The sequence below is a fragment of the Lithobates pipiens genome, unplaced genomic scaffold (assembly GCF_037356315.1).
Source record: "Lithobates pipiens isolate NorthernLeopardFrog02 unplaced genomic scaffold, aLitPip1_a1.2 Scaffold_13, whole genome shotgun sequence".
Classification (NCBI taxonomy): domain Eukaryota; kingdom Metazoa; phylum Chordata; class Amphibia; order Anura; family Ranidae; genus Lithobates; species Lithobates pipiens.
The window spans coordinates 443,525,021-443,540,002 of NW_027507718.1; the positions used below are offsets into that span (position 1 = coordinate 443,525,021).

At 44.8% G+C, this 14,982-nt stretch overlaps 1 protein-coding gene across 1 annotated transcript in view; it reads left to right on the forward strand.

Moving 5' to 3' along the window:
• Positions 1–14,539: 14,539 nt before the first annotated feature.
• KCNIP4 (potassium voltage-gated channel interacting protein 4) overlaps positions 14,540–14,982 on the forward strand; it is an 871,913-nt gene continuing 871,470 nt past the window's right edge. The window contains exon 1 of the mRNA XM_077477713.1: positions 14,540–14,733. Coding sequence (XP_077333839.1) covers positions 14,646–14,733 — 88 coding nt within the window. The 5' untranslated portion in view covers positions 14,540–14,645. The remainder of the gene's footprint in view (positions 14,734–14,982) is intronic.

A 14,982-nucleotide genomic window follows, 5' to 3' on the forward strand; every position in this document is an offset into this window, starting at 1 on the left:
CTATTGTCCAAGCTAGATAAGGATCCCCTGTATTGCTCTTCGTGGCTGGGCAATAATGTTTGCACATCAGTTGTTATCTTACCCCCCTGATGACGTAGTGTCCCTAAAAACAACCTGCTTGGGATCCTATGAGGCCTTAAATCATCTACTATATAGGGTTACAAAGTCCCCTTATAGCCTCACCTGTTTTATACATTCTGTCCTAAAAGCATGGAGTGTGGTTCATGGGCATATGCCTGTGGTTTCTTCCCATATATCGTCGTGGCCCCCCCATGTTCTGGTAAATCTGAAGACAAAAATCAGCACAAAATCTGATCGTGTGTATGGGGCTTAACACTCACCTATTTACATATCTTCAACTACAATACGCTTTCCAGTCCCAATTTGGCACTGGTCATATTACCCTTGAATCTGGTGATATGGAAATACTGACAAGGGATTAGTCGCTGACTAAACCACTGTCCACCATTTATAAAGATCTTTTCCCAAAACTGTTAAATTGATGTGGCCTTGTAAGGAGACCCGGGAATCTGTGGCTTCTAAATTAAATCAACGTGGTTTATTTTACACCAGCCAGACTAGCTAAGATATTCACATCCATCCTCCCTTTGCTGGTGCCATTACCAGTTAAAACAATTTAAAAAAATGTAAGTCAATAAATCTATCCCATAGTGTGTAGATGCTATAACTTTTGCGTAAACCAATCAATATGCGCGTATTGGATTTTTTTTTGCCAAAAATATGTAGTAGAATACATATTGGCCTAAATTGATAAGGGAATTAGTTTTTTTAAATTTTTTGGGGGATATGTATTAGAGCAGAAAGTGAAAAATATCGTTTTTTTTTTTCAAAATTGTCCTTCTTTTTTTGTGTCTAGTGCAAAAAATAAAAAACGCAGAGGTGATCAAATACCACCAAAAGATAGTTCTATTTGTAGGGCAAAAAGGACATAAATTTTGTTTAAGTACAGCATCGCACGACCACCCAATTGTCAGTTAAATGTATGCAGTGATGAATTGCAAATAATGGCCTGGTCATTAAGGGGGTAAATCGTTCTGGGGCTGAAGTGGTTAATCACCTCAATCTCAAACCTTGTACTACAAGGGGACAGCATCTCATTGGTCATGGATCTCTTGCCTATGGTAGGTGGGACCCGTAAATTTGTATATGCATGTTAAGGCTATTTTCTTTTGTAATTTTTTCATTAGGTTTAATTTACTGTTGCACTACAGTCATTTTATACTGCTGTTTTGTAATTGTTAAATCATCAATAAAAATCATTTTATAAAAAAATAAATAAAAAAATGGTCACATTTACATCTATAAAAAATACTATCAATTCCCAAACAAGGGGAAATGGAAAGGCAAGCAGAGGGCAAGTGATAATAAAATGACCCTGCGCCTAGGGGAATAGAACATAGAAACACTGTTTACACTTCTATAAAGTGATATAGTGGATGCTGCAGTTTTTCTAAAGTTCTGTATCAAAACATTGTGTACAAATAATAAAACATTATGCATAAACTGCACTGCTGCTAGTTATTCCACTAAACAAACCTTAACAAACAATACAACGAACCATCATGTTCAATATAAATCAACCCAAAAAACCCCCCAGATAAATCAGTCCATATGTGCAAATAAAAGGCCTGCATCAGATATACACTATATTGTCAAAAGTATTGGGACACCTGCCTTTACACGCACATGAACTTTAATGGAATCCCAGTCTTAATCTGTAGGGTTAAATATTGAGTTGGCCTACCCTTTGCATAACAGCTTTAAAGTGATTGTAAAGGCTTGTTTAAAAACAAAAAACAAAAAAAAAACAAGTTATACTTACCTCCTTTGTACAGTTGGATTTGCACAGAGCAGCCTGGATCCTCCTCTTCTCGGGTCCCTCATTGCTGCTGCTGGCCCCTCCCTCCTGACAAGTGCCCCCATAGCCCAGCAGATTACTATGGGGGCACCCGAGACAAGCTGCAGCTCCGTGTGTCCATTCAGACATGCAGCTGCCGTTTGGCCCTGCCCCCTCTCTCCCCTGTGTGGGCTAACTGACTCAGGAGGAGAGTCTTGGATGGCTGAGGGAATCATGGACATCGCTGGAGAGAGATGGGGCTCAGGCAGGGCTGGACTGGGACAGAAATTTGGCCCTGGACTTCATCCAGACTGGCCCCCTTACATCAGAGTGTCCCATCAGCAGCCCCCTTACATCAGAGTGTCCCATCAGCAGCCCCCTTACATCAGAGTGTCCCATCAGCAGCCCCCTTACATCAGAGTGTCCCACCACCAGCCCCCTTACATCAGAATCCCATCAGCAGCCTCCTTACATCAGAGTGTCCCATCAGCAGCCCCCTTACATCAGATTCCCATCAGCAGCCCCCTTACATCAGAGTCCCATCAGCAGCCTCCTTACATCAGAGTGTCCCATCAGCAGCCTCCTTACCTCAGAGTCCCATCAGCAGCTCCCTTACATCAGAGTGTCCTCCCCCCACGTGTACTCACAGTTCTGAAGGCAGCTTCTATTCTTCCTCTCTCCAGTCATGTGATAACAAGTGATAGGGGAGAGAGGAAGGAAAGTCGGCCGGCTGTCTATATCCCCCTGCAAGCCGGAGGGAACATAATGCCTAATGCTCTCTCCAGCATACGACGGAAGCTTCTCCTCCTAACAGGAGTGAAATTGCGATCACGCACTGTCAGAGAGGAACGGCTCCACCTGACTGGCCCACTGAGCCATCGGCCCATCGGGAATCTCCCGTTAGTCCCGATGGCCAGTACATGCCTGGGCTCAGGTAAGTATTAGGGGGGTGCTGGGGAGGCTGCTGTACACAGAAGGTTTGTTATCTTAATGCATACCAAGCCCGACCCCTGAAAAACAACCCCACACCATAATCCCCCCTCTACCAAATGATTAGGACCAGTGCACAAAGCAAGGTCCATAAAGACATGGATGAGTGAATTTGGGGTGGAGAAATGTGACTGGCCTGCACAAAGTCCTGACCTCAACCCGAGAGAACAACTTTGGCATGAATTAGAGCGGAGACTGCGAGCCTGGCCTTCTTGTCCAACATCTGTGCCTGACCTCACAAATGCGCTTTTGGAAGAATGGTCAAACAGTCCCATAGACACAAGAATAAACCTTGTGGACAGCCTTTCCAGAAGAGTTGAAGCTGTTATAGCTGCAAAGGGTGAGCCAACTCAATATTGAACCCTATGGACTAAGACTGGGATTAAAGTTCATGTGCGTGTAAAGGCAATACTTTTGACAATATAGTGTATATAACTGAAATTGCTCCTGCAGTAAGGACAAAACAGGTGCTTAATTTCCATTTGCTTCACATTCATTTGCTTCCAGTGTCCCTACATAGACATACGCTCACCATAAAGTATTGACTCTCTATTGCTAGACAGGTCAATAGGGCTTGTATTTGGGGATGTTCCCCCTGTGCTCTCAGATCTCCAGTGAATTGCATCTGTGGTTCTTTTCATTGTGATGGGCGGCCATGCATCCAATAACATGCCAGGGAGAGGTATCATAGCATAAAACCATCTTTTTTTATTAAAACATTCAGATATTTATTTTAAAAAAACTCACATTAACAGGTGCCTACTTAACCTGGCACTGGATGTATTTGTTTTGTATGGGAAAGGAAAATAGCTGCCACTTCTTCAATGCTGGAAGCCGTGTGCGTTCTGCAATGTAGCCAACTTTTAATGGGAAGCTGGATGACAGCAGCTAAAATGAACAAAAAAAGGAATTTGGATATTCAGAGAAGGCTGAGAGCAATAGAAGGAACTTTTCTGCATTAAGAATACATACTTAACTAGATTATTTTTTTTAAACCAGAGCTTAGCGTTACTTAAAGCTGAACACCAATTGGTAAAAATTATCACGTGTGACTTGCTTACTGACATTTATTACTTACGTATACATTTATCACGTATCCTTAAAAATGATTATTGTATTTAGCAGGAGTTTACATTATCTCTCATTATTATTATTATCATTATTACACAGGATTTATAGAGCGCCAACAGTTTACGCAGCGCTTTACAATATAAAAGGAGACAATACAATTATAATGAAATAAAATACAAGAGGGTTAAAGGGGCCCTGCTCAGAAGAGCTTACAATCTAATAGGGTGGTACAAAAGGTTGTAACTGTGGGGAATGAGTTGATGGAAGTGACAGAAGATTAGTTGGAGACATGATAGGCTTTGCCTCAAGGTAGCAAGAGTAGGGGATAGCCGGACCGGTGGAGGTAGCGAGTTCCAGAGGATAGGAGAGGCTCTGGAGAAATCGCGGAGATGAGCATGGGATGAGAGAGCTTGAGAGTAAGAGGTCTTGAGGAGAGTGGAGAGGATGATTTGGGTGATATTTGGAGACAAGATTGGTGATGTTGCTCGGGGCAGAGTTGTGAATGGCTTTGTATGTTGTGGTTAGTAGACATGTGCGCCGTCAATAAATTTATTCCGTTCCTTTTCGTATTAGCCGTTTTATTTTTTTATTTCGTAATTTGTGTTCGAAATTAAATTTGGTACAGTAGGGCTCTGCTCGTAGAGCTTACATTCTAAAAGGAGAGGATAGTGGTACAAACGGTAATAGCTGCAGAGAATGATTTGATGGGGGTGGCTTGGGGACAGTAGTTGTTAAGTGGGTGTGGGATAGGCTTCCCTGAATAAATGAGTTTTCAGGGATCTCCTAAACCCACCATCCCTGTGCTGTGCTCATTATGAGGGGCTCCCACCATCCCTGTGCTGTGCTCATTATGAGGGGCTCCCACCATCCCTGTGCTGTGCTCATTATGAGGGGCTCCCACCATCCCTGTGCTGTGCTCATTATGAGGGGCTCCCACCATCCCTGTGCTGTGCTCATTATGAGGGGCTCCCACCATCCCTGTGCTATGCTCATTATGAGGGGCTCCCACCATCCCTGTGCTGTGCTCATTATGAGGGGCTCCCACCATCCCTGTGCTGTGCTGACTTCCTGGATTTTTAACTTCATCATAATGAATAATCGTAATTAATTCGATTCTGAATCTCCCATCGACTACCAGTACCAGTCTCCCACTCCCATATTAAAAAAGGTAATTTTCCCAACCCTCACTCAGCAGCAGAAGAAAACCTCTGATTGGTCAACAAAACACCAGTCACGTTTCCGCTGTAACGGAATTTAGATCCGAAATTCATAAACAAAATTTAGTATTTTGTACAAATTTCGGAAGCATAGCAACTCTCCCGAATGTATGGATTTACAGAAATTCTTAAGAATTTTAATTTCGTACAAAACTAATCCCACATGTCTAGTGGTTAGTATTTTTATTCAATTCACTGGGCGATCGGGAGCCAGTGTAGGGATTGATGGAGAGGGTTGGCAGACACTGAGCTGTTGGTAAGGTGGATAAGATGGACTGAAGAGGGGATAGCCTATGGAGATGCAGGCCAATGAGAACGGAGATGCAATAGTCAAGGCGAGAGATAACAACGAGGTGAATGAGGATCTTGGTGGTTTCATTTGTTATGAATACTCTCATCTTTATTGAGCCCCCTCTTTTCCTTTGTGTTCCTATACCAGTGAGATGAGAGGCTTGAGTCCACAGAAACCTAAAAGAGAAAACATAAAGCAGCAAGTTATTTGTCTGTAACTGCTCACACACCAGTAATTAATTCATGCTAACGATTTTTATGGCTTTAGGATATCTGTTTCAGCCAAAAAGATGTGCTGTGAAGCAAATACTGTATTCATGTACAAGAAAGTAGACCCAAAGATCCCAAAGCGAGAGCAATGAAGCAACGGAACCCCAGCCTTGTATTTTAAATTATAGCATCATTTAGTACATAACACATACAGTATGTAGCGATATATAAATGTTCTGGGACTGTTCTTTTCAGTGTTCACGTTCTATCATTCTTTAGAAGTAACATGGTATGGAATGATATTCCCCTTTAAATCCAAGCTGATGTTTCAGCATTCGATGGATTGGATATTAGTGTATCGTAGTACAAGAAACCTGCATCTGCAGCAGAAACATCTCCCTATGCTACTGTAGCTTGCTCAGCTTCTTGGCGAAAAAAATAGGCTCCTGATTTCTCTATTTATTTCTGTCTGCCTGACCTGACTTGGACTCTTTAAAGAGCACCTGCAGTGCTGCAGAAAATATGCTGCAAAAGGAAATGAGAAGGAAGTTGTAAAATCGCTTTATTTGAAAAGATGACATATTGGGGGGCATATTGGTTGCATTCTTCTACTACGAGCTAAGTGCCAGCACTTAAACTCTGGGGAAAGTAAAAATCCTGCCTTGCAATAGGGCTGCCCTGCACTGCAAGGGTTAATTGTTCACTCGAGTCTAAGGGACTAGGTTAATGAGTTTTACTTTCCTGATCCTTCCCTCCCACAGGATCCTCTGTGCTGCAAGACCAATCCTTGCAGCCTCTTTTTTCCCTATGATTAGGTCAGTGGTTCTCAACTCCTGTCCTCAGGACCCACTAACAGTCCAGGTTTGCAAGATAACTGAAATACATCACAGGTGATATCATTTGCTGCTCAGCGATTGCAGTATTCTGGTCTGTATCCCCCCCAAGGCAATACTTAAATTCTGGCCTGTTAGTGGGTCCCGAGGACCGGAGTTGAGAACCACTAGTCTAGGTGGTTGGAGGCCCCTGATGTCATCAAGACTAACACAAAGTCCATAGCCTTGGAATGAATGTGAGCAGTGGCGGAACTACCAGGGTCGCAGCAGTCGCACTTGCGACTGGGCCCTGGAGTTCCGTCGCTGTGGGGAGCCCACCGGCCCGCCCGCACATTCTCCACTGTCAGGGGCCTGCCCACACGTTCTCCACTGTCCAGGGCCCACCCGCATGTTCTCCGCTATCTGGGGCCCGCCCACACATTCTCTGCTGTCCGGGGGTCTGCCTGCACGTTCTCCACTGTCAGGGGCCCGTCTGCACGTTCTCCACTGTAAGGGTTGCCTGCCAGCCCGCTCTTTCTCCACTGTCGGGGGCTGTCCCTTTGCTCTGCAGTGGGGGGGGGGGGGGGTTTGTTTTCCCGCTGGTCACTGAGGAAAGACTGCTATCTCTGGAAAGGGAAGCCATGTAAGGAGGCAGACGCTGGAAGGGGAAGTTAGCTGACCAGCTAACACCAATGCAGTGAAGGGGGAGGAGGTCTCCCCTCTGCAGGAGATCCCATGACACAGGAGTAGGGATGGGCTAGGTGCAGAGCCCGCCAGGAAGTCGGCACTGCGCTGTGCTAGTCACATGCAGTGAGACATGCAGTGAGACATTTCCCGATCTCTGCAGCTGTGCATCGGGACAATGTCTCACTGCCTGTGATCAGTGCAGTGCTAACTTCCTGGCGGGCTCTACATGTGGGCTGTGCAAACACGCCGGAGCCCATCCCTACACAGGAGCATCCCTGGAGACACGGGAGTAATGATGAAGGGGATAGACATGTGCGATTAGGTTAGTACAAAACTAAAATTCGTCCGAATTTACGGAAATTCGTACATTCATACGAATCCAAAATACGAATTTTTATGCATACGAATTCCGTACGAAATATGAAATTTCATTTACGAATTTCGGAGCCAAATTCATAACGAAAATTCGTAATTAACGAAAAGTTAACGAACCTAAAAGTTGAAACCCAGGAAGTCAGCTCAGGGATGGTGAGAACCCTATGGGGAATTTCTATGCTTACGAATTTCATACGAAATACGAAATTTCATTAACGAATTTCGGATCCAAATTAACAGAAACATGACTGGTGTTTTGGTCACCAGTCAGAGGAAGTCAGCAGAGCACAGGGATGATGGGAACCCCTCATAATGATAAATTCATCATAACAAACTTTCGGTATCCTTACGAAAAGTTAACAAAACTAAAGGTTAAAAACCCAGGAAGTCAGCACAGCACAGGGATGGTGGGAGCCCCTCATAATGATAAATTCATCATAACAAACTTTCGTTATTTTAACGAAAAGTTTACGAATCTAACGAAAATTAAAAAAAAAAAAATTCTGTACGGAACGAAACAAATGTTTTGACGGCACCCATGTCTAGAAGGGGAAGGAATCGACTGACAAAGTAAATGACAAAATAGTCAGTGCAACTTATCCCAACCTCTGCCTCTTACTGACCCCCCCCTCCCCACCACAGATCTTATCCCTTCCCCCCCATGGGATAGGGATGAGATCTGTTGTGGTGGTGGGGGGATGGAATCAGTAAGAGGCAGAGGTGGTGGTGGGGGGGGGAATGGCACTGCCAATGCTCCCACCCCCCTCACCACCACCACTGCTACCACCCCCCCTCACCACCATCTCCGCCACCGCCACTAATCCCACCAACCCCTGCCACTGATCCCACCCCCCTTCACCACCACTGCCGCCGCCACTGATCCCACCCCCACCACCATTGATCCCACCAACCCCACCACTGATCACATCCCCCACACCACCACTGATCTTACCCCCCTCACCGTAACAACTGCCAGTTGTCTAACCCTCCTCACAGCCACCATTGATCCTCTCCCACCCCCACTGCTGCCACTCATCCCATCTCCTCCAACCCACCACCACTGCCGCTACTGATCCCATCCCATTCCCCCATCACTGCCACCATGGCTCGCTGCCACTAATCCCAGCCCCATGCTTCAGGGGGCCCATGTCTCACCCCTGTGCACCTAGATAGGAGGGGCAGTGGACAGCATATAGAGGAACTAATGCCCTCCATTTCCCTCCTGAAGTCATGGCTGCAGGAAGAAAATGAAGGGGATCAAGTCCTCTATATGCCGCTCCCACCGCTCTTCCTATACAGGTGTACAGGGATGACACATGGGCCCCCTGAAGCATGAGGCTGGGTCGCCCCAGGGGTCAGGGGGGCCCTTCATGGTTTCTTGCATCGAGGCCCTGAAGGTTCTAGTTACGCCTCAGGATGTGAGGATGCCAAGGGGAAAGTCCACTGCTGGTGCATAGGAATCGTCTATTGGGGGAGCAGAGTATCAGATAAGTAAAACAAGCATTTAACCTTTACAGTGATGGGGTAGCCTACCGCAAGGCAGGATTTTCACCTATCCTGGAGTTGGACCTGCCATTTTACAACTGGCTCCTGTAAAGAGATTAGGATGTAGAAGAGATTGGTGTCAATGATGTTAGTGCCCAGAGATGCTATACGTGACCGCCATACTTATTCACTTTCACTTTTTTTTTAACCTTGTTTTACTGCCATGGTAACAGGCGGTACACTGGGTTTGCAAGGTGTTCCTTGCAAAATTCACCAAAACCTTTGGTATTGGAAAAACAAGGAACATACCCTAACATCCTCCTTCACAGAATTTGATTATTACTACATCTATCTCCCGTAAGGAATAACAGCTCCAGGAGAGAGCCCACTAGGGCACATCACATGTCTTCTCCATAACTGGTGCCAGATCCAAATGTTGGGGAATTGATAGTCTCCAGCTCTAGATGGGAGTCCCAGCTGTGACAGGAAAGCAGGGCACTACTAGACCCTGGCACCCAGGACACATGCCCTAGGTATTCTACTGAGTGCCCCATGTCTTTTTTGTACCAAGTGATGCCATTAGCCAAAGCATTCCTTTTTAGAATTTTTTTGAAAAAATAAAGAAAGACCTGAGAATGACTAGATACCTGTCGCCATGTACACAAATCGCATGGTGACTCCAGCAGATGACACGCTGGAGATGCCAGCCTCTTGTATTCCCTGCTCGATCAGCGTCTAACGTCACCGATCAAGCAGGGACGAAAAATCATCATTACGCGTGCGCCAGTGACACGAACCCCAGCCAGCCTACAGGACCCAGAATAGCGGGGAAAGGAGAGGGGAGGTGCCTGACATTGTAAGTATTCACTCCATAAAACGCGCCAGTGTTTCCCCTCCTTTATGGGGGAAAAAGTGCATCTTATGGACCAAAAATTACGGTAGGTGGTTGAAATTTCACTTGTTTGTAGAGCAACTATTCCTCTATAGTACCTTCTGTTCTTCTTTTCCATTGTAAATAATAATGGATTCCAAGCAGAAGCAATGTGTGATCATTGAGTTCTTGACGAAGGAGGGGTGCAGGCTGCCCAACATCCACTGAAGGCTACAGAGTGTTTACAGAGATGACACAATTGACAAGAGTCGCCAATGACAAAACTTTGCTCTTGTCAATGGTCTCATCTCTGTAAACATTCTGTAGCCTGCATGTTAGATGTGCATCAGGGATGAATGCTGATACAGTGGGTTTTCATGTAACGACGCGTTTCACTGTTTGCTTCATCAGGGTTCATGAAAACCATACAACACTCATCTAAGAAAAAAACAATAACATTTACATATTGTGCCTAAGTTTACATCTTATCCATAATGGTAGTGTTATAACAGGGAGTGTTATAACAGGTTTATATCAGGGTTTTTTTTGCCATTGGTGAAGAGAAATCTCCCCAATGGGATAACACAGATGGCAAAATACTGACTGGTTCCTATTGGAAGGTTCCTCTCTATTCCTCTTCTCATGATAACCCATAATTTGGGATTCTCTTTCACTATTGGTGATAATGTTAAACCCCGGCTCACATTGACTTTGGCTTTGAAATCAGAAATCATATGAATTCAAAGCCGCATGTCAGTGCGACTTCGGGTGCGACTTGAAAAACATCTGTGTGGCTTCATGCACAAATGTCTATTCAAGTCGCACCCGAAATTGCCAAAAGTAGTGCAGGAACTACTTTTTCTAATCGAAAAGTGGGCGTTGCATCAATTTAAACATGCCCATTCCCAGCAATGCGACTTGTCATGCGATTTGACCCATCAAATTGTATGACAAATTGCTCCAGTGTGAACGGGGGCTAAAATAGAAGTCTGGGCTAATCTTAAAACTGCCCCTCCCTCCCCCCTCCTAACAACTATACTAACTAGCCTGTGTAAGAAAGATGCATATATTTACCTATTTTCATGTGATTGGCTTTCCTGTATCAGCCAGTGCCGGCTACATGAAAGAGGAGGGAGTGCTGACAACACAAGGACTATAGTAAGCCTATGGGTGACATCACTGCCCGGGCATTACCAGCCACTCTTGTGAGATCTCTCTATGCAGGCACCAGGAGTGGGCTGAAGATCAGTAAGTATATGCATCTTTCTTCCACAGGTTAGTTAGTATAAGTGTTAGGAGGAAGAAGAGGATTGTTTTAAGATTAGTTAAAGCAGTATTAAACTTAAAAGCAAACATTTATTATATTGCAGCCTACTAATGCTTAGATGTGATGGCTGCATTAGTTTTCACCTGGTGATCCAACCAGTAAGTCTGTTATTTTTTTTAACAGAACAAGTTGTCCTGCAGATGAAGCAGTTATGTGGTTGAGACAAAACCATTTACCACTGACAAGGGTGCTTACAAAGATCAGTTTTTAATTATTTATGTAAAAAAAAAAATTATTTATTACAAAATATATATATTTTTTTGCTGTAACTGATTAAAAAGTGTAAGCTGGAATTTGGCTTCAATGCTGAGCTTTTTTTCTGCCTCTAAATGCCCCTCCATGTTAACCTACACTATATTGTCAATATAGAATTGTGACACCTGCCTTTACGTGAACTTTAATAGCATCCCATTCTCAGTCTGTAGGGTTTATTATTGAATTGGCCCACCCTTTGCAGCTATAACAGCTTCAACTCTTCTGAGAAGGCTGTCCACAAGGTTTAGGAGTGTGTCAAACATTCCCATAGACACACTCCTAAACCTTGTGGACAGCCTTCCCAGAAGAGTTGAATCTGTTATAGCTGCAAAGGGTGGGCCAACTCAATATTGAACTCTACGGAGAAAAGCCTTGTACACACGGTATGGTTGTTAGCCAACCAAGTGTCTGATTTTTGTCAAAAGAATGTGTGCCAGGATCTTGTCTTGCATACTAACAGTACACAATTGTCGTGCAACAAACGAACGTAGTGACGTACTACGAGGAATTTCAGCTCTTGAGCGCCACCCTTTGAACATTCTGCCAATTTTGTGTTTGGTGAGCATTAATTCCGACCATGCGTGATTGTACTTTCCATTTTTGTGTGACGTATTTGTGTACTGACCATACGAAAATCAAATCGTTGTCCGCCGAAAATTTACTAGCCTGTCATCCAACATTTGTTGGCCGAAAGTTGGACAATTGTCAAAAGGAGTGTACTAACAGTAAGATTTTAGGACGACAGTCTGTCAACAGACAATCCCCTGCCAAAAATCGTACCGCGTGTACAAGGCTTTAGACTGGGATCCATTAAAGGTCATGTGTGTGTAAATGCAGGCGTCCCAATACATTTGGTGATATAGTGTATGTGTCGGTGCACACATAGGAGTTTAGAGACAGAAGAAAAAAACCCATCAACTGTGCATTCAGGAGGGGAGCTTGTGAGCAAGAAAAATAAAACACTGGAAAGTGTCTAAACACATATAAATGCGCATTAATGAGAGGCGTGTTCCTGCATTAATGCATTTTATTGGCAAGAATTCTGGCGGATAGAATGTATTAATGTCAGATGCGGGAACACGCAAAGAGACCCAAAGGCCTGGTTCACACCTCGGCATTTTTTTGTGTTTTTTCAGTATTGCAGAAATACACTACAGTCCATTTAGCATGGTTTCCTATGGATGTCATTTTTCCTGTGGATGTCGTTTTTCCCATGGATGTCGTTTTTCCTATGGATTTAGCATTTTATGGAAAGAGCCAGAGACTTTTTTCTGGTTTTTGGTTCCATAGACTTCAATGGGTTAAAAAATGTGTATTGAAAATGCATCTGCAATATACAAACTGCAACCTGCATCGGTGTGAATCAGGTCTAAATGCGCATGCAAACACGTGGCTTTTTACTGCATTTTTGCTGCTACTAAACTCCTATAGATATAGAATAGGGACCGCCGAAAAAAAAGACAGAGTAGTCCATCGAGTCTGTCCTTTTGTTTTTTTGGTTATCTGTTTTGTCTGGGTATAGATCTATGTTTGTCCCAAGCATGTTTAAAGCCATTTACTGTTGACTGTCTCACTACCTCAGCTGGAAGTTTATTCCAAGCATCAACTACCCTTTCAGTAAGAGCCCTTTCACACTGAGCCCCGGGCTGCATTAGCAGTAAAGTTTTAGTGACACTTTACCGTAGTTTTATTTGCACTATTCAGCCGCTAGCGGGGCGCTTTTAATCCCCGCTAGCAGCCGAAGAAAGCATTAATCGTGCCCTAAAAGCATGGCTGACGAATCGCTTTTCAGGCGATTCGGCAGTGGTGCCCATTAATTTCAATGGGCAGGCGCGGTTTAGGAGCACTCTATACAACACTTTTCCACCTCTCCAAAGATGTTGCTTACAGGACTTTTTTAGACCCCTTTCACACTGGGGGCGTTTTTCAGATGCTTGAACGCTAAGAATAGCGCCAGTAAAAAGCCTTATCTGCAATCCCAGTGCAAAAGCCCGAGTGATTTCACACTGGGGCGCTCCACTGGCAGGATGTCAAAAAAAAGTCCTGCAAGCAGCTTCTTTGCAGCGCTTTAGGAGCCATGAATACACCACTCCTAAAGGGCTCCTGCTCACTGAAAACAATGGGCAGCGCCGGCAAAGCGGGAGGTTTTAACACTTTTTTGGCTGCTAACAGGGGTTAAAAGCACCCCGCTAGTGGCCGAAAAGCGCTGCAAAATCTACGGTAAACCACCGTTAAAAATACCACCAACGCCCGGGTGCTGCCAGTGTGAAAGCGCCCTAAGGCTACTTTTACATTGAGATGCTTTACAGGCGCTACAGCGCTAAAAATAGCGCCTGTAAAGCGCCTTCTCCCGTGTCTCCAGTGTGAAAGCCCAAGTACTTTCACACTGGAGCGGAGCGCTTGCAGGACGGTACAAAAAGTCCTGCAAGCCGCATCTTTGGAGCGCTGTAGGAGTGGTGTATACACCACATCTAAAGTGCCCCTTCCCATTGAAAACAATGGGGCAGCGCCGCTAAACCGCCGGCGGTTTTAACCCTTTTTTGGCTGCTAGTTGTGGGTTAAAACTACCCTGTTAGTGGCTGAATAGCGCCGCTAAAATGACGGTAAAGCGGTGCTAAATATAGATGCCCACAATGCCCCAATCTGAACGTAGCCTTCATGTCCTGCCAGCGCAGCACCCACAGTGTGAAAACTCTCGGGCAGGGGAGGCATATTTCAGGGGCTATTTTTAACCCTTTATTGCCTTAAAAAAGCCTCCAGTGTGAAAGTAAATAATATCTGGAGGTGCAGACAACAATACAAACCTGACAGGGGTTCTAATGATCTAATCCTTGTTCAGTTTATTCAAAACGAAAAAAAAAAAAGTTTTAGTTCTACTTTAACCCTTGCAATGCAGAATTGATGGCACTGTACGGGTTTGTCTTGTTCTAGGACACAGTGGGGCTGGAGGTTTCCTGTGGATGCAGTGAAGGTTGTGTGATTCCCATATAGTAATGGATGATGACGTCTCTGGTCCCTGTATATGGGGAGTGATGCGGAGTGTAGTAGAGCAGGCCCCGCCCCCAGGCTGCAGAGCGGTGTGTCTCTCTCGCTCTCCGGTGATATTAGTACATAGAGCGCTCCCCGGACAGCCGCTCCTCCGATCATCCCCGGCCGGGAAGCCCCGATCTGCAGATCGCTGTGTGCGGACATCGCTATGAGTACCTGTAGGAAGAGATGTAAGAGGGAGATCCTGAAGTTTGTGCAGTATCTGGTCCGGCTGGCCACAGGAACCCTACATGCAGGTAAACTTCAATAGGGGGGACAGCCAATCAGCACCCAGCTGTCAAGATCTGTCACCTCTATAATGATGGGGGTCACCTACCTGGCAAGGTGCACATTGCACACAAGCTGTGCATGATATGACATTTACATCACACATTTACTAAGGCTGAAGCAGCTGTATGCTGTAACCAATCAGCTTCTAGCTTTCATCTGCCAGGCTTAATTGAACACGTTGAGCTAGAAGCTGATTGGTTACAGCATACAGCTGT